At 44.7% G+C, this 19,931-nt stretch overlaps 1 protein-coding gene across 1 annotated transcript in view; it reads left to right on the top strand.

Moving 5' to 3' along the window:
• Nucleotides 1-19,931, top strand: part of SMG6 (SMG6 nonsense mediated mRNA decay factor) — a 420,134-nt gene that overhangs the window by 244,328 nt on the left and 155,875 nt on the right. Inside the window, exon 13 of the mRNA XM_075335342.1 lies at nt 10,744-10,945. Coding sequence (XP_075191457.1) covers nt 10,744-10,945 — 202 coding nt within the window. The remainder of the gene's footprint in view (nt 1-10,743; nt 10,946-19,931) is intronic.

Raw genomic sequence — 19,931 nt, 5'->3', positions numbered from 1 at the left:
GCAGTATTGATTAAAATATGCAAGAAAAAAATGCATGAAAAAAGCAGCAAAAGCGCAGTGTGGGCACAGAGCCTTAAACTTCTCAAGAAATGGTGACTGCTGTGGCTACCAGGTCTGACGTGATTTCCAAATTTTTCTTTTTATTTCTATTCTTAAAATGGGCTTCCATGGCAGTGAACCTTAGGGAAATGTTGCATTATATTCTGAAGAAAACAGAATTTTTTCCAATGCTGGGTTTACATTTGAGTATTTTGTTTTAGAAACTGACAAAACTGAATTCATGCCCCAAACTGATCTATGCATTGATGGAAACCGAAGCACAGGGGCCCATTGATTAATATGGGGTCCGTCTGAGTTCCTCTTTGTTAGTTTTTACAATGGAAGATAAAGTGTATCAGGCAGAGCGCTCTTCAGTTCTAAAAACTTACAAAGAACAGAACTCAAATGGACCTCATAATAATCAGTGGGGCCCCTCTGCTTCTGTTTGTATCAGTTTTCTAATAGATCCAATGTAAAGGGAACATGTCCGTAGGTTTTTGCTGTTTAATCTGAGAGTAGCATGATACAGGGGCTGAGACCGGGATTCCAGTAATATATCTTTGGTCTGCTTGATGTCATTTTAATAAAAATCCCTGGTTTATCTGCTGCAGATCTTGCAGCTCTCTGAATGCTGCGCGCTATATAACCACTCTCCTTCCACTGATTGGCAGCTTTTTGTGCACACTGTGCATAGGCAGAAAGCTGCCAGTCAGTGGACGGGACAGGGTTGCACAGAGTTGGTCCTTAAGCTGAATAGACACATGGCTTTCAGAAATGCAAATGTGAAGGTGACCTTATTCTGTGCAACATCTTCTTAAAGTAACATTTTTTTCTGATGTGGAAGTCTCGAGTCACTGGACAGACTAGTTTCTTTGCACCCTGACTAAACTGTTCAGATCTGTTTACAGGTTTTCTCCATAGCATCCAATTTGATATAATTTGGTGAAAAATTGGCGTTTAGCTCAGAGCAAAAGCATGTTGGGAGGTGCAGCGATACACGACATATACCTGGGTATTGCTATATTAGTGGTATCTCTGGGATAAATGATTTGGAGGACCTCTCTGAACTTGAAACCTCTTCTCCCCTAAACCTTCTAGTCCACCTTTGGATGTTCTTTCCCGTTAAGGTACCGTCACACATAACGAGATCGCAGCTGAGTCACGGTTTCTGTGACGCAGTAGCGATCCCGTTAGCGATCTTGTTATGTGTGTCACCTACCAGCGATCAGGCCCCTGCTGTGAGATCTCTAGTCATTGCTGAATGGTCCAGGCCATTTTCTTCAAAGGCGATGTCCTGCTGGGCAGGAAGCATCGGTGTGTGTGACACTGTGTGACAGGGTCACAGTGACTGCCGAGATCGTTATACAGGTCGCTACTGCAACCTGTATCGTTCCTGCATTGCTGGTAAGATCTGACTGTGTGACATCTCACCTGCGACCTCCCAGCGACTTACCTGCGATCCCTATCAGGTCGCATCGTTTTCGGGATCGCTGGTAAGTCGTTGTGTGTGACTGGGCCTTTAGGTGTAGTATAGTTAATCTGATTATGCGCCTGTGATTCATTGTGTGAACATTAGTCTTTTTATTACCCCATATTCCTGCTTTATTATACACAACCTGTGCTTATGGCTGGCAGAGGTCAGGCTCTCAGCTGGTAACTGTTCCTCACTGTGCTGAGCGCTCAGGAGAGGTGAATAGTAGTGATGAGCGAGTACTAAAAAGCTCGGGTGCTCGAAGCTCGGGCCGAGCCTCCCAAGATACTCGTGTACTCGGCCCGAGCACCGAGCCCAATGTTATCCTATGGGAGACCCGAGTATTTTTGTGAAATGACCCCCCGGCAGCATGGAGAAACCCTAAAAATGTCACAAAAGTCTCAGAAGAGTGCTCAAATGACATGGCATCAGCATGGGGAAGACCCCTTGAAGCATTTATCACTCAAAAGTCACAGCTGTGAACAATTTTGTCCGAGTTTTACGCCATTTTTACGGACTCACCAGAAAACCTTCCAAAATGACACCAAAATGAATTTTCATGGCGGAAATGTTAAGGGCACATACCCAATAGTGAGATAGAGCTGGTGTATGTTACTTTTTGAGATTAATACATGAAAGATTTTACATGAAAACCTTGTGTGGCACTCCGATGTCCAAAACGCACGTTTTGTGCTTTTTACTAGCGATGTCGGTCATTTTTTTTTTTTTATTCTATCTCCCTCAGTCCGTCGGTCTGTCTCTCTCTGTCTTGTCTGTCCCCCTCTCACAGTCTGTCGGTCAGTTCCCCCCCCCTCTCTCTTACTTACCGTTCCCCGATCACTGCCGCGGCGCTGCACAGCTGTTCAAACTCCGGTGGCTTTTCCTCTTTTGAAAAAGCCGGCCGCTCATTAATCAATCTCGTATTCTCTGCTGTCCTGCTTTTCGGCGCCTATGATTGGTTGCAGTGAGACACGCTCCCACACTGAGTGACAGCTGTCTCACTGCAACCAATCACAGCAGCCGGTGTGTGTATACTGTGCAGTGAAATAAATAATTAAATAATTAAAAAAAACGGCATGCGGTCCCCCCAATTTTAATACCAGCCAGATAAAGCCATACGGCTGAAGGCTGGTATTCTCAGGATGGGGAGCTCCACGTTATGGGGAGCCCCCCACCCTAACAATATCAGTCAGCAGCCGCCCAGAATTGCCGCATACATTAGATGCGACAGTTCTGGGGCTGTACCCGGCTCTTCCCGATTTACCCTGGTGCGTTGGCAAATCGGGGTAATAAGGAGTTAATGGCAGCCCATAGCTGCCACTAAATCCTAGATTAATCATGTCAGGCGTCTCCCCGAGATTCCTTCCATGATTAATCTGTAAATTACAGTTAAAAAACACACACACCCGAAAAATCCTTTATTAGAAATAAAAAACACTAACAAAGTCCCTCATTACCAATTTATTAACCCCGACAAACCCTCCATGTCCGGCGTACTCCACAGTCCTCCAGCGTCGCGTCCAGCTCTGCTGCATGGAAGTGACAGGAGCTGCAGAAGACACCGCCGCTCCGGTCACCTCCACGCAGCTAATGAGATGAGTATAGCGATCAGCTGAGCTGTCACTGAGGTTACCTGGATCCAGCGGTGGATGCAGCGGTGGCCGCGGGTAACCTCAGTGACAGCTCAGCTGATCGCGCTACTCACCGCCGCTCCAGTCAGCTCCATGCACCAACTGAGGTGAGTATAGCGATCAGCTGCTGTCACTGAGGTTAATCGCGGCACCGCTGGATCCAGCGGTGGCCGGGAGTTACCTGACTGACAGCAGCTGATAGCGCTATTCCCTTCATTAGCTGCGTGGAGGTGACCGGCGGCTTTTACTATTTTGAAAAAGCCGGCCGCTCATTAAACAATCTCCTATTCCCTGCTTTCCCCGCCCACCGGTGCCTATGATTGGTTGCAGTGAGACACGCCCCCACGCTGAGTGACAGGTGTCACACTGCACCCAATCACAGCAGCCGGTGGGCGTGTCTATACTGTGCAGTAAAATAAATTAATAAATAATTAAAAAAAAACGGCGTGCGGTCCCCCCCATTTTAATACCAGCCAGATAAAGCCATACGGCTGAAGGCTGGTATTCTCAGGATGGGGAGCTCCACGTTATGGGGAGCCCCCCAGCCTAACAATATCAGTCAGCAGCCGCCCAGAATTGCCGCATACATTATATGCGACAGTTCTGGGGCTGTACCCGGCTCTTCCCGATTTGCCCTGGTGCTTTGGCAAATCGGGGTAATAAGGAGTTAATGGCAGCCCATAGCTGCCACTAAATCCTAGATTAATCATGTCAGGCGTCTATGAGACACCCTCCATGATTAATCTGTAAGTTACAGTAAATAAACACACACACCCGAAAAATCCTTTATTAGAAATAAAAAACACACACACATTCCCTGGTTCACCACTTTAATCAGCCCCAAAAAGCCCTCCATGTCCGGCGTCATCCAGGATGTTCCAGCGTCGCATCCTGCGCTGCTGCATAGAGGTGACCGGAGCTGCAGAAGACACCGCCGCTCCGGTCACTTCCACGCAGCAAATGAGGTGAGTAGCGCGATCAGCTGAGCTGTCACTGAGGTTACCCGCCGTCACTGGATCCAGTGACAGCGGGTAACCTCAGTGACAGCTCAGCTGATCGCACGGCTGTCTTCATTAGCTGCGTGGAGGTGACCGGAGCGGCGGTGTCTTCTGCAGCTCCTGTCACTTCCATGCAGCAGAGCTGGACGCGACGCTGGACCATCCTGGAGTACGCCGGACATGGAGGGTTTGTCGGGGTTAATAAATTGGTAATGAGGGACTTTGTTAGTGTTTTTTATTTCTAATAAAGGATTTTTCGGATGTGTGTGTTTTTTAACTGTAATTTACAGATTAATCATGGAAGGAATCTCGGGGAGACGCCTGACATGATTAATCTAGGATTTAGTGGCAGCTATGGGCTGCCATTAACTCCTTATTACCCCGATTTGCCAACGCACCAGGGTAAATCGGGAAGAGCCGGGTACAGTCCCAGAACTGTCGCATATAATGTATGCGGCAATTCTGGGCAGCTGTTGGCTGATATTGTTAGGGTGGGGGGCTCCCCATAACGTGGAGCTCCCCATCCTGAGAATACCAGCCTTCAGCCGTATGGCTTTATCTGGCTGGTTTTAAAAATGGGGGGAACCGCACGCCGTTTTTTTTAATTATTTAATAAATAATTAAAATTAATAATTAAAATTAATAAATAATTAAAAAAAACGGCGTGCGGTTCCCCCCATTTTTAAAACCAGCCAGATAAAGCCATACGGCTGAAGGCTGGTATTCTCAGGATGGGGAGCTCCACGTTATGGGGAGCCCCCCACCCTAACAATATCAGCCAACAGCCGCCCAGAATTGCCGCATACATTATATGCGACAGTTCTGGGACTGTACCCGGCTCTTCCCGATTTGCCCTGGTGCGTTGGCAAATCGGGGTAATAAGGAGTTATTGGCAGCCCATAGCTGCCAATAAGTCCTAGATTAATCATGTCAGGCGTCTATGAGACACCCTCCATGATTAATCTGTAAGTTACAGTAAATAAACACACACACACCAGAAAAAATCCTTTATTAGAAATAAAAACACACACATATACCCTGGTTCACCACTTTAATCAGCCCGAAAAAGCCCTCCATGTCCGGCGTAATCCAGGATGATCCAGCGTCGCATCCAGCGCTGCTGCATGGAGGTGACCGGAGCCGCAGCACACACAGCCGCTCCGGTCACCTCCACACAGCAAATGAACACAGCCGCGCGATCAGCTGCTGTCACTGAGGTTACCCGCGGCCACCGGTGGATGCAGCGGTGACAGCGGGTAACCTCAGTGACAGCAGCTGATCGCGCGGCTGTGTTCATTTGCTGTGTGGAGGTGACCGGAGCGGCTGTGTGTGCTGCGGCTCCGATCACCTCCATGCAGCAGCGCTGGATGCGACGCTGGATCATCCTGGATTACGCCGGACAAGGAGGGCTTTTTGGGGCTGATTAAAGTGGTTAACCAGGGTATATGTGTGTGTTTTTTATTTCTAATAAAGGATTTTTTCTGGTGTGTGTGTTTATTTACTGTAACTTACAGATTAATCATGGAGGGTGTCTCATAGACGCATGACATGATTAATCTAGGACTTATTGGCAGCTATGGGCTTCCAATAACTCCTTATTACCCCGATTTGCCAACGCACCAGGGTAAATTGGGAAGAGCCGGGTACAGCCCCAGAATTGTCGCATATAATGTATGCGGCAATTCTGGGCGGCTGCTGACTGATATTGTTAGGGTGGGGGGCTCCCCATAACGTGGGGCTCCCCATCCTGAGAATACCAGCCTTCAGCTGTATGGCTTTATCTGGCTGGTATTAAAATTGGGGGGAACCGCACGCCGTTTTTTTAATTATTTATTTATTTATTTTACTGCACAGTATAGACACGCCCACCGGCTGCTGTGATTGGGTGCAGTGTGACACCTGTCACTCAGCGTGGGGGCGTGTCTCACTGCAACCAATCATAGGCGCCTGTGGGCGTGGAAAGCAGGGAATATGAGATGGCTGTGTACAGAGCACAGCGCGCCGGCCGGTATAAAGGCTCGGTCACGCTGTGCAGGCCGGCCAATCACTGCAATTCCACAACTAACAGGGCTGTGGCATTGCAGTGGTCTGCCAGCCAATCCCTGCATGAGGGCTGGCTCTCAAAAGAGCGCCAACATGCAGGGATGAAGACCACGAGTAAAGCACGAGTATTGCAAAATTACTCGGTACCCGCCGAGCAGCCCGAGTACAGTGATACTCGTGCGAGTACCGAGTAGTTACAAGCATACTCGCTCATCACTAGTGAATAGACCTTCTCTATGAGCTGAGGGAAACCTGATCAATGCTGGACCCGGCTTTCCTTCAGCTTCCATCGAGTGCGTCTCGTGGCTTTCTTCTCGCCTGTCCTCTTTCCATTCTCTCCCTCCCTCTCTCTTGGCCTCTCCTGTCCTCGATTGTCTATTTCTCGGCCTGTCTTCGTGTCACAGTTGTTGTGTTCGCTTTGTTTACTTTGTTAGCCTTTTTCTGTGTGACTTGGCGCTGATTTTTGGCACTGGATGTGTGTGAACCGGAAGTGCTCGGCTCAAAGCGGGCAGCAGGGGCATTCTGAGGGTTAAAGGCAAGGACGTGCAGCTTTATCTCCCAGGGGGTCTGTGCCCCCCACTTCTCATACATCCGGTGCCTGCTCTGTTCAGATATCTGTCAGACCTGAGGGGCAGAACAGGATCTTTCCTCGGGGTTATGTCAAGTTCAGGCCTTTTAACTATTAAAACACTATTTGGCTTTGCCGAGTCCACGCTGTTCCCATTACCTCACTGACCAGCCTTCCCACTGTTTATATCATCTCATGTTTTTTTTTCATCTGCACGTTTTTGACAGATTTTCGAGGGCTTGAGGATGAACCCTTCTGACAGGAAAAGATGTGAAGGGGGAACTTTTAATTCTACTGTGGGGAGAGGAATTATATGTCAGTGGTACACAGTGTTCTTCTAAACTGCCATCACGTGCTCCGTGGCAAGATGTTTTTTGTCAGCGGGCGTTTCCTGGTGTAAGACCTCGGCCAAATTGAGGCAGCTTCGGAGATTTGGCACCTGGAACCTCCTGACTTATTGCTCAGATCTTTCGTTACAATGAAAGTTTCCATCTTTTGTGCCGTTACCTCGGCTGATGCGTTCCCCGAGTCTGATGATCCAGTGTTTGTGTAACTGTTGCTCTCTTCCATTTTCCTCCAACTAAACGAGTTAATCTAATTTTATGTGTTTGTTATTAACTTGTGTATACGAAATATGTTTCTTTTTTATTTTGCTTTGATTTGGAAGTCTTGACCTTTTAGGATTTTTTTCATTGGAATCTTTTGCTCTATTTCGAGGTTGGCGATAAGAGTAGGTTTATAGAATTTTCTGATTTGGGGGAAATAAGAATTCAAACATTGTTCCTTAACAAACACAGGCAAATTACTGTAGACTTTTGGTCATTTCAACCACTTCACAAACTTTCAAAAGTTTAATGGAAGAAATCTTAAAAGTTAATATCTGCTGGAAAAACTTTAACCCTTCAGCTGCTTCACCTGAGATTTGCTGCCTAAAACTATGTGCGCACTAGAAAGTGCCATTTTCTTAAGAAAAAAACAGACCCTCTGAAAGAATCCCGCACCCGAGAGAAAGACCGCACCTGCGTTTTTGCCGTGATTTGCCGCGGATTTATCTTGGATTTTCCTCAAGTTGGTGCCCGCGGTTTCACCATCATCTATAGCAAAAACCGCAGGTACCTACGGAAAGGAAGTGACATGCTCATTAAATCCGCGAGTAAATCCACGGGTATAAAAAAACGCAGTGTGTGCACAGCATTTTTTAAAACCCATATGATTTGCTGGGGAACGACTGCAGCAATGTTAGACAAATTTTCTGTAGCAATTCCGCGGCAAATCCACGGCAAAATCACAGCGTGCGCACAGGGCCTAACATAACGTATTTGAAAGACTGGACACTTAAAGGCAGGTTTTTGCTATGTAATCTAAAGACTGCGTGCTGTAAGGGATGGAAAAGAAAAATTTACTATGCCTATCTTATCAGGTTGTGTGCTGTTGTTCACTTAATCTAAATGCTTTATCACCTATTGTTTGTCATTGCTGGACTACAGTATCTGGCACGCCCCCTCCTTTGATTGACACCTCATTGGCAATGTACAATCTTTATAGAGAGCCTGGTGTGGGCGGGAGCAACTCTGAGCTCAGCTTGTTGGCTAAATCCAAAAGCTTTGTGTCAGAACAGCTGCAGCCAGTAATCTAAGTGATACATAGTTGGATTCAGAGTCTCTGCCTACATCATGCTGCTCTCAGATGTGGTAGCAAAAACCTGCTGACAGATTCCCTTTAATGGGGATCTCCAGGACGTTCACACTCTCCTACTGTATCCTCACCCATCCTTTGTAGACTGTGAGCCCTCGCGGGCAGGATCCTCTCACCTCCTGTACCAGTCTGTGCCTTGTATTATCTATGATTATTGTACTTGTCCCTATTATGTATATCCCCTTTTCACATGTAAAGCGCCATAGAATGAATGACGCTATAAAAAAATAATAATAATATTAATAATGACCTATTCATGGAGTTATTACATCAGTGGGTGTTAGACCTCCACCAATCTGTTATTGATGACCTATACACCATACAGGTCCACTGACTTGTAAATCCTAGACATCCCTTTTGATTTACAGAATATTTAGCAATGGAAAGAATACATTAAACATTAATAATTAAGCAAAATTATGAGTGCAAAATTTCATTGTGAGAATTGAGCTGACAAATTAGAATAAAGCAATCTTATATGTGATGTCAAAATCTTGTTGGTTGCCTGCAGATACAGAAGGAAAGTGGCGCTAGCACTTACACTTCTTCATTGAATCGCCCCTCCTTTCATGTAGTTTATGCGGTGTTGCTAAAAGGTAGAGTTATACTTTAAAGGTTACTCCTCCATTCATGTGAGATTTCACCGTAATGTCATCAGGCATTAATTGGGTTTACCATACTTTTTGGATTATTGTGTAGTATTATAGCCTCATAAAAAAATTACAAGTACCCGTAAAGTACCTTTCTAAAGGATTGAAGATGTTGTTCCACAAATTAAAAAAAATAAGTATCTGGAGTATTGCACACCATTATTATTTGAATGTTGCAAATAAAAAAAAATTCTATGGTAATTTTAATCCTGGCCTCGACATTGCCCTGTCTTACGGAGAAGATAGCCCCTCACACGGCCTCAGCAGCCTCGCTAATAAACAGTAATGTCTGTCTGCTTCTGATTACCACATGGCAATGGCCTCATCACTGTCTGATCACTGCTGAATGAGCGAGGACAGAGCAGCAAGGCTACTGAGCATGTGCATCTACCACTCCCGCCACGGGAGAGACAGCAGGGGGCGCCAATACTGAAAATGTCATTCATTTATTAAACAGCCACGTTATTTTTAATAGATGTATATAGATAAATATTTTACTGCAAGGTAAAAAATATTATTTTTATTTTTTTGGGAGTATTTTTTTCAAGGAAGAGTACTTATTTACATCTAAACCATACTCCCCCCTCCCCCTCCCACAGTATAATAATATAATCACATGTATGACCCCCCACAATGTATTAACATTCATTGCATAATTACTTTGGAGGCCACCTCACTATATAAATATGGCCATAGGTCCCTCATTCTAGATTTACATTCAGACGTCTCCTCCACCCCACAGTATGGATGCACTTATAATCTCCTCCACATTTTGCTTCCTTATTCCCCATATCACACGTAGTGTCCATCATTGTACGGCTCCTCTGTTGTGGCAGCACCACACTTTTCTAGTGGACGTCTGCCCACTTCCTAAAGGATGTTTTGACAATGTGACGGGACTGAGAAGTCTCATCATAATTGTGAAATTTGAATTCCCATTCCCTGCTTTTGTCTTTGATAATAGTGGGAATAGTGGGGGTTCAAGCCATTAGACACTGTATATAGATGCTAATTAGTGATATGCGAGCACTACCATGCTCGGGTGCTCTGTACTCGTAATCAGCAGTGAGATGCTCGGATGGGCGCGACTCGAGTTTCCTAGTATAACAGAAGTCATTGGGGAACGCGTGCATTTTTCCCTGAAGATGTTTGGTTAAAATGCTCAAGTATCCCATTGAGTTCCATTATACTTGGTACTCAAACTGCACCCATCCGAGCATCTCACTGCTGATTACGAGCACCCGAGCATGGCAGTGCTCGCTCATCACTAGTGCTAACCTACTGTAGCCTCACCTATCCCTTGTAGGCTCTTGTATCAGTCTGGGCCATGTATTGTTCATTATTATACTTGATTTTATGTATTCCCCTTTTCACATGGAATAAATGGCGCTATAATAATAATAATGAGGATACCCCTTTCCCTTCCAGACGTCTTCTCACCAGCCCCCATGCTGAGCATCTGCAGACAATTCTTTTAGGGAAAATATTCTGAATTATTAAATGAATACAAAAGAAAACTTCATCAAGATACAACTTTTTTTTATTCCGATTTTGTGAAATCTTACATTGTTGTACTTTCGGAATTATCGCGTTGTGGATCTGTAGAGTATATAGAGTTAACCGTACTTTTTGTGTGTTTTTCCATCAGACCCGCTCTCGATGTGTGGATGGTGTTAGCGGACTTCTGTAACACATTGACCAACGTGCACCAGTCAGAAGAGCCACTTTACAAGGACCCCGATGACGACCTCGCTCTTCTGATCCTGGAAGAAGACAGACTTCTCTCTGGATTTGTTCCTCTTCTTGCTGCTCCTCAAGAGCCATGTTATGTAGAGAAAACCTCAGACAAGGTCAGTTTAGAAATCTTTGGCTGTCGTCTCTTTTCCCGTATAGCGTCCTTAAAGCTCATCTTAGCATCTTTTTCCTCATCCCATTAAATCTTGGGAAGTTTCCTCTGAGTAATGAATACTGTTAAGTCGTTGATTGAGAGTGCTAAGGGAAAATATTGACCTTTTCACTGCGGACTTCCATCTTTATGTCATAAGTAAAAAGGTCAATGGTTTCCTTTGGGCACTGTATACGAGTTTGCGCACGTGTACGCTGTTTATAGTGCATAGCTCTCTGCCATGTATGTTGTGCTGTATGTATTTGGGGCTTAAGTGCTGCTATACGGTCTCAAGCTGTGTCCGCGCTCTGGCTCGCTGAACGTCCCATCACTTCCTCACAAGCAGCTTGTATTGGCAGCGTTCTCACTTAGCTCCAAATGGTTTGCATCATGCATACCCCCTCCCCTCCGCTCACCCTCTTCATCCACCGCAGAACTCTCATCCAGGATATCTGCCAGGGTTCTTTTTTTTGTCCTTTATTATTTTTTTTTCTAAGAGGAAAGTGATAAATAGCTGACTAGAGAGAAGTAGAAACTGTGTGTGAACTCCTTTTTTTTTTCTTTAAAAAATCAAGTTATTCCCTTATGTGTCGGCGCTGACTGAAACGGTTGCTTTGCTGGCGCGATTAGTAATTACTGGCCCAGATTGGCTGGCATGGATTGTGTTCTGTGAAGATAAACACATTGTGGGGTGAGCGAACCCATCGAGTCTTTACAGAAAATAACGTCTAGCAACACACGCCAAATCTTATTACAGTTACACATGTAAACTCGCGCTTTACCTTTCAAGATGGACTGACCGCATCTTATGGCTAACAAATTAATATACAGCATCTTTTATCTGTAGTGCAATTTATGGTGTTTAATGGTACCGTAAGGCCAAGGCTCCGCACACATGGATGTGTAAGGCTACGTCTCCATGATGAGCTTTCGATGTTGCAGAATCTTTGCACCATTTCTGCACCTTTTATTTAAATCGGGTCACTTGCATTTTTTTCATTGCGTTTTTGTGTGCGTTTTTTTAATGAGTTTTTATTGCGTTTTTGATGCTGCCTTTTTTTCCTTTCTTGGTGTCACACTTTAAATAAAATTGCTTTGTTTTTTTACTACTTCCTGGTATTTAGCTTTGACAAGACTTTAATATACCTGGATACGGCTTACATGCATTTTTTTGTGTGTTTCTACACTAAGAATGCATGTGTGGTTTTGTTTTGATGCATGTATTTTTCGCATCTATTGCAAATCTGTAGCGTAAATATGCAGAGAAAACTCCACATACCCGCAGGAGAAAATGCCATGCTGTGGATTTGAAACGCGCACCGCAGATCAGTGTACCCTGAGTAAAAAAGCAGATTTCAATAAATCCCATCCGCTTTACTGGAATTGTAAGACACTGTGTTTTCAATGTAGTGGACACATGCAGCCTCAAAAACGTACCAAAAGCTCATAGTGAGAACATAGCCTTAGGACTCTCTTTTTACATAAAGCCACAATTGGGCTACCATCTATGTGCATATCCAACAAAAAAAACACCATTTTGGTACAGGAGAATTCTCCCATACAATTTTTGCTCATTTTGGAGAATACCTCGTTACATAGGTCATCTGACGGAGACAATATGTGGATCCACGGAGGATATAAAGCTCTGTACAAGAGAGACGCATGGTTGCTATATACTGTGTGCATGAGCCAAAAAAAAGGTTTGATATCTCATAACTCATTAGAGGCTTCCATATACATTAGGCGAATGCCAGCTGAAACTCCAATATTGACCGGTTCTGTTAAGTCTACAATGAATGCGGGCCTCCTGATAAATGATGAGGGGGGACAGAAAAATGTGTTAAGTCCAATTTTACAATGCCAATCCTTTTCTTCTCTAAGACGTTAGCCACTACTGGAGATGTCTGCTGTGTGTGGGTGCACTGGGGGAGATGGCTGCCAGCCGGACCATCGTTTGGCTAACCATTCTATAAAGTTTGATTGAGTCTTACAACATCTTTAACATCCAAATATGTATGTTGATATTTCTGGGTATTCCTGGAAATATGCCTGATCACGTGAAAGATTATTTAGTGCCTCCTTTAATGGGCTTGTTCGGTCTAAACCCATAAGTCTTCAGTCGCTCTTCGTAATGCAGACTTGTGGATCGTCCCATCACGTACACTGTGTACGGAACGATGGTCATGTGGGCACGAGTATACAATATGCAGATTCACAGCCAGAATCCGACCAGATGGGTGCGGCCTCGCTCAATGCAAATGTACTGAATGAGGCTGTACCCACTACTTGGATTCTGCCTGGGAGAATGCATATTGTATACTCGTGGCCACATGACTGCCATTCGTGCCCGGTCTGTGGTGTACGTGTGTGTGTGTGTGTGTGTGTGTGTGTGTGTGTGTGTGTGTGTGTGTGTGTGTGTTCAGCGTGTGTTAGTTTGCTATACTCATGACAACCGCATAGCACACGGACAGCATGTGTTTCTATACTCACGTGTCCCCGGTTTGTGGGTCGGCACTGCAGTGACTATACATGAGCATAATGAGCGGGCCCAGAAGCAAGTGACAGAAGTGCTGAAGACAGCAGCGCTGGAGCAGGTGAGTATAGAAAATCATTTTATTTCAAAGACACGTCTTTTCTCCGGTTTGTGTCACACAGATCACATCAGTGTGCGGTCCATCTGAAAACATGCATGTTTGTGCAGACCCTTTGATCTTAATGGGTCTATATGTGTCTGTGTCTCCGTAACGTCTGAAAACGGACGTCACACGTACAAGAAACATGGATGTGTGAATGAGGCCTTATGTAGAGGGACTGCAGACTTATGAATTTAGACTGAATAACCCCTTTAATTTCACTGAAGAACCTCAGTGGCCTAAAGTGATTGATGACACTGAATGAAGGGGGTTTCACCTGGACAGAAAAATAATAGTAAAGTTTTGACTCCCATTAAAGCATTGCCAGACTTGTAAGAAGCTTAGTAATTCAGAATAACATTAATTGCTCTGAAACTTGGCAGACGAGCTGGGAATTAATGCTGGATGAAGGTTGGGAGGTGACGCTGTCATTAGACAGTTGGAAGGTTGTGGGCAAGTCCCGACTCTGCTGAGGCCCCCCGGTTGGTGCATGGAGGACCATGAAGCAAATCGGCTCCTTATTTTACAAGCACTTTAAAACTTTTCAAGAAATCAATCAGTGTCTTGTACAGCTCACATGATATTTCTAATAAAGTTCTCAGGACAACCATGATGTGTAAGATGCTGATTTCCAGCCTTTCTTGGTAAGTTGGAATATTCAGTGACCTCATCAGGATTATCTGGAGACGCCAATAGATCTGGTTTCATATCTCCGTTTTCTGTCACTAGTCTTGCACTGTTTTTTCCCTTTTCTCTCCTCCGGAGCAGTGCTGCGTTGTGTTGTAGCTGAGCCTAATACTCGCTTGTTAAAGTCAATATTTTGTTTAAAAAAAAAAAAAGAAAAGGAGCAAAGCTGCAGAAGGATCTCGCCGAGGCAGCGTCTGACCGAGCGAGCGGCTCAACTGCTGCTCCAATCTGGTTTTTTCATTTTCCACTTTTCTTGGCTGTGGAGTGAGATTAAGGGGAATACTCTCTCCCCAGATAACCATCCGTTCAGGACTGGGAGCGTGTGGATTAAAACCAGACGTTGTGTGATTAATACCTCAGCTTATGGGGTGAGACACTACTTCCTAAAAGCAAAAGGAGGGAAGAATCCGGGGAGGGGGTGCCAGAGGGCAAAGTGCACATTTTTTATTCTCCATTGGTACTGTAATATGGTCGGTTGTATTTTACATCTTGGTACTGATTCATTGTTCGTTTGCTTTTTTTCTATAAATATAATCCCTTGGAGTTCTTTGTTTTTTGTTTGTTTTTTAACAAACTAAAGGATGAGCTGAAGTCTTTTAAATTTGGGTAGTTTTGCACGAGCAAGAACTTTCTGCCAGCTTGTGATGTGTTTGAGCAGTCGGGGACTGTTTGCAATGACATCCGTTTGTGCTTTATACCCTTTAGCTCCCATTGCCTACCATCCTAACAATGTACATAAGTTATTAAAGGGAACCTGTCAGGTCAAATATTCACCCAGAACCACGAGCAGTTCTGGGTGCATATTACTAATCCCTGCCTGATTGTCCCTGTATACACTAGCACAGATAAAGAGATCTTTAGAAAAAGTATTTCTAAAGATCTTTTATCTTATGCTAATGAGTTCGGGGACTAGTCCCAAGGGCGTTTCTCCCCTTAGCTAGTCGACCTACATAGCATGCTAGCACACCCCTGTTTGCGTGCTAACATGCTAAGAATACACAGCGACGCCGCACATACCTCACTGTTCATGGCGGCCGGCAGAGGATGGATGCGCAGTGCCCATGATCCGGAGTACCTGAGGCTTCAGATCATGCACACTAAACTGATGCCGGGGTGTAAGCTTCTCAGCTTCAGTGAGGTACAGTGAGCATGACCGGAAGTGCTGAGGACTCCGAATCATGCCCAGTGCACCTCCATCCTCCACTGGCCGCCATAAACCGTTATGTGCGGCGTCGCTGCACATTCATTAGCATGTCAGTACGCCCACAGTGGTATGCTAGCATGCTATGTAGGTCGACTAGCTAAGGGGAGGAATTCCCTTGGGCTAGTCTCTGGCTTCATTAGCATAAGATAAAAGATTTTTAGAAATACTTTTTATGTATGCTACTAGATACAGGGACGGTTAGGCAGGGATTAGCAATATGCACTCAGAACTGCTCGTGGATCTGGGTGCATATTGCACCTGACAGGTTCCCTTTAAAGAAAGAACGGGTTTAAAAAGAATATAAATGAAGCTTTAAGTAGGTCTTTTCTACATGAATATTATTCTTTATTAAAGAATAACATATGTAAAAAGGCCATTGATAATTGCTTAGTTATCAGATGTAGAAAATGCCAATTCTCTTGTAACAGGAGTTGGACTTCTTGTGTCATCGACTGTAGATTTGTTTCCAATGAACAAGGTGCAACACTATCTGTTTTAATTGGCATATCTATATATATAATTGCCTTATTCTGTCTGTCTGTCTGTCTATCTGTCTGTCTGTCATGCTCCAAAATTGTGTCCTTACGGTGACACAAAGCTGATTGGCCGCTGGGCTCGCCATGGCCCCGCCCCCCCACACCGATTGGCCGCTCGCCCAGGCTGCGCCCCCACACGGATTGGCCAGCCGCTCGTTCAGGCTCCGCCCCCCCCACAGATTGGCCTCTCGCCCCGGCACCCTGCAGGCATTGGCAATTCGGCCACGCCACGCCCCGCCCCCCTCACGCAATGCACGCTAGCTCTGGCCCCGCCCCCTCCCTCCCCCCGCGCATTCCCCGAACTGACACGGCTGTCACGGAGGTGAGTACTGTACTCACTTACTGAGCTGCTTAGTGTAATGTTGATAAAATCACTGATTAATCAGGAGATCATTACTAGAGGACTACTTGGCCTGCTGCCAGGTAGTCAAGCATATTCATGAGCTCTAAATAACTCCACCGCCCACTACTGACTGACTGTCAGCTTTCTGTGTGCACTGTGTATGGGCAGAAAACTGCCAATCATGCTGTGGGCGGGGCTCTAAAGCGCTACATTCAAATAACTGCTAGACCTGCAGCAGAGAAAACATTGATTTTATCAAAATGACAGCAAGGCCCCAGTTAGGCTGCTTTCACACTACGTTTTTTTAACATGCGTTATGAGCGTATTTTTGCTGGAAAAGTGGATCCTGTTTTTACAAAGAAAAACACATGCATGTGTTATTTTGCAGGATCCTGTCACTTGAAGTTTATGGGTGGGCATTGAAGTGATGTGATCGGGAGTGAGGGGAACTGAACGTGATAGACTGGGAGCCGGCATCTGACACCTGCGGACGCTGGTAACCAAGGTAAACATCGGGTAACTAAGCAAAGTCTTTTGCTTGGATACCTGATATTTACCTTGGTTACGAGCGTCTGCAGCTGCTAGGAGCTGGGCTGCCTGCTCCCTGCACATGTACCCAAGGTACACAACTGTTAACTAAGCAAAGCGCTTTGCTTGGTTACCCGATATTTACCTTGGTTACGAGTGTCTGCTGCTCTCAGGCAGGGGAGAGAGAGAGGAGAGAGAGACTGATCACGCCAGGCTGGTTTCTGGGCATGCTCAGTAGAGAAAGCAGGATCCTGTCTATTAGCATGCCAGCGTTCACATGCTGTTTAGTCTGGATCCAGCAATTTGCAGTATTTGGACGCAGCTCAAAAATGCTACAAGTAGCATTTTTGAAAAAAGTAAAAAAAACTGCAAGTCAAGTATAGTCAGGATCCAGTGAAAAACAGTATTTGGACGCAGCTCAAAAACGCTACAAGTAGCGTTTTTGAAAAAAGTTAACGGCAACTCGCTGGATCCTCACTATAATGCATGTGAACGCATGTTGACGCGAGTCCATTGCAAATGCATTGAAATGAAAACGCATTTGCACTGGATCCGTTTTTGCGTTAAAAGAACGTTCATGACGCATGTTAAAAAAATGTAGTGTGAAAGCAGCCTAAGTGACACATCGCTGGAATTGGGGACTGTGTCTCTGCATCATGCTGCTCACAGATGGGATACCAAAAACCTGCTGACAGATTCCCTTTAAACTAAGTTGTGAAGGTGACTTCTTGTGCTTAGAGGCTAATTGTAATATTATAAAGGCTACTCTCCCTTCAAATTGTTCACCAATTTTCCCAGTGATACAGCCATTGACTGGTTACCCCCCTATGAGGGACGGGTAGCTGTGTCATAGTGATACAAGACTGTGCTGATCTAAGTTTAGTTAAAAAAAAAAAAACAAAAAAAAACATGGCATCACATAGTAATATTTAACAAGTGTAACATTTTAGAAAACAAATAATAAAGAAAAGTCTGCAATCAATCTCAGATCTGCATTTAGTAAAAAAACACTTTTTTTGTCATATACTCAGAAAGTAACCATAGTTTAAATTTTTATTTACTAAATCAATAGTGCATATGAAAATATGCGACTTTTAACTTATCTTGTCAGAGAAATCTGCTGCTTTCTTCTGGATTGACCTTTCATTCTCAATTCATGAGTAAAATCTGTAGAAATTTGTATTGAGTAAAATATATTATCCCATTACTGAGATGGGAGAGGAGTTGGTGTTTTTAAAGTTCTAAGGAGGGGGAGGGGCTGGAGGCGGGCACCGTCATCTCCTGTAAGTTCCATAGAATTTTTTAAGCACCAACTGTCATCTATCTCTGTAATGGGAAAATCTGTACTCACTGAACACGGATCACTCACACCCATGATGTGAACATTCTGAGTATGATTGATCAGTGTATAAAGAGAAAGAAGCAGATATCTCTAAGACACACTGCAAAGATGATTTATATAGAAGGTGTAAGTGACAATAATTCCTTAAAAATCGTATATGTGTCATGAAGAGTTGAATCATCAGGAAATGAAATGTAAACCTTGAATTAAAAAAAGCTGAAAAATTATTTTCTCTACATATGTGCTCTGCAGCAAAAATTATATAAGGGACAGACATTTTAAGTGTTCCCAAAGATCAGAAAAAGAAAAATATTTCTACTATATAAATTAAGATCTCATAGCACGTCTGTAGAAAGAATAAGAAATGGTATGTCTGCTGAATATCAGAGAGGCTTGATCTGGGTGAAAATAATAAGCTATTCATGAGTAAAATCTGTAGAAATTTGCATTCAGTAAAATATATTATCCCATTACTGAGATGGGAGAGGAGTTGGTGTTTTTAAAGTTCTATGGAGGGGGAGGGGCTGGAGGCGGGCACCGTCATCTCCTGTGTAGGGGCACTTTGCACACTACGATATCGCAGCTGTGATGTCGGTGGGGTCAAATCGAAAGTGACGCACATCCGGCGTCATTGTCGATATCGTAGTGTTTAAATCTTTTGATACGATTAACGAGCGCAAAAGCGTTGTAATCATATCATCGGTGTAGTGTCCGACATTTCTATAATGTAGCTGCAGCGACTGTACGATGTTGTTCCTCGTTCCTGCGACAACACACATCGCTGTGTGAGAAGCCGCAGGAGCGAGGAACATCTCCTACCTGCGTCCTGCAGCTCACGCCGACTATGGCGCACAATATCGCTAATACCCGTCACACGTACCTGCCTTCCAAGCGACGCCGCTGTGGCCGGCGAACAGCTTCTTTTCTAAGGGGGCGGTGCGTGCGGCGTCACAGCAACGTCACACGGCAGGCGTCCAATAGAAGCAGCCGCATGAAAGACACGCCCACCTTGTTGCAGGAGGAAGCAGGTACGCTGTTGTTCGTCATTCCTGGGGTCTCACACATAGCAATGTGTGCTGTCTCAGAAACGACGAACAACATCGTACCTGCAGCAGCAACGATAATTGGGATTTAAACGACGTGTCAACAATCAACGATTATGTGGGTATTTTTGATCGTTAGCGGTCACTCGTACATGTCACAAGCAACGACATCGCTAACGAGGCCGGATGTGCGTCACGAATTCCGTGACCAGAAACGATATCTCGTTAGCGATGTCGTTGTGTGTAAATACCCTTTACTCTCCCTACACTGCTTAAGCAACATCTCTCCCCCCACTACCTTGTTTGATAGTCTGCAGTGTTGACGCCACGCCTACACTGCATTTGACTGCTGCAGCCAGTCATTGGGCTTGGTCGTCTATAAATCAGGATCACCGCTGCTACCTGTCAATAAAGACAGAAGCAATGGTGGAGTGGTGTCGCTGGATGATGAGTAATACTCAGTTTATTATTTTCACCTAAAGCAAGCTTATAGGCATGAAACCTGTTCCTAGAAAACCCTTTTTCCATCTCTATAATGGGGAAGGATTCATTAGTGGGATCATTAACCTATTGATAGCTCGTTGGGTAAGACCTTTAATGATGATACAATAGACCACTATCTGTACAGTACAGTT

Source organism: Anomaloglossus baeobatrachus, chromosome 2, assembly GCF_048569485.1.
Source record: "Anomaloglossus baeobatrachus isolate aAnoBae1 chromosome 2, aAnoBae1.hap1, whole genome shotgun sequence".
In the NCBI taxonomy this organism is placed as follows: Eukaryota; Metazoa; Chordata; class Amphibia; order Anura; family Aromobatidae; genus Anomaloglossus; species Anomaloglossus baeobatrachus.
The sequence above is the reverse complement of the archived record's forward strand: the minus strand, read 5'-3'. Positions and strand labels throughout refer to the sequence as shown.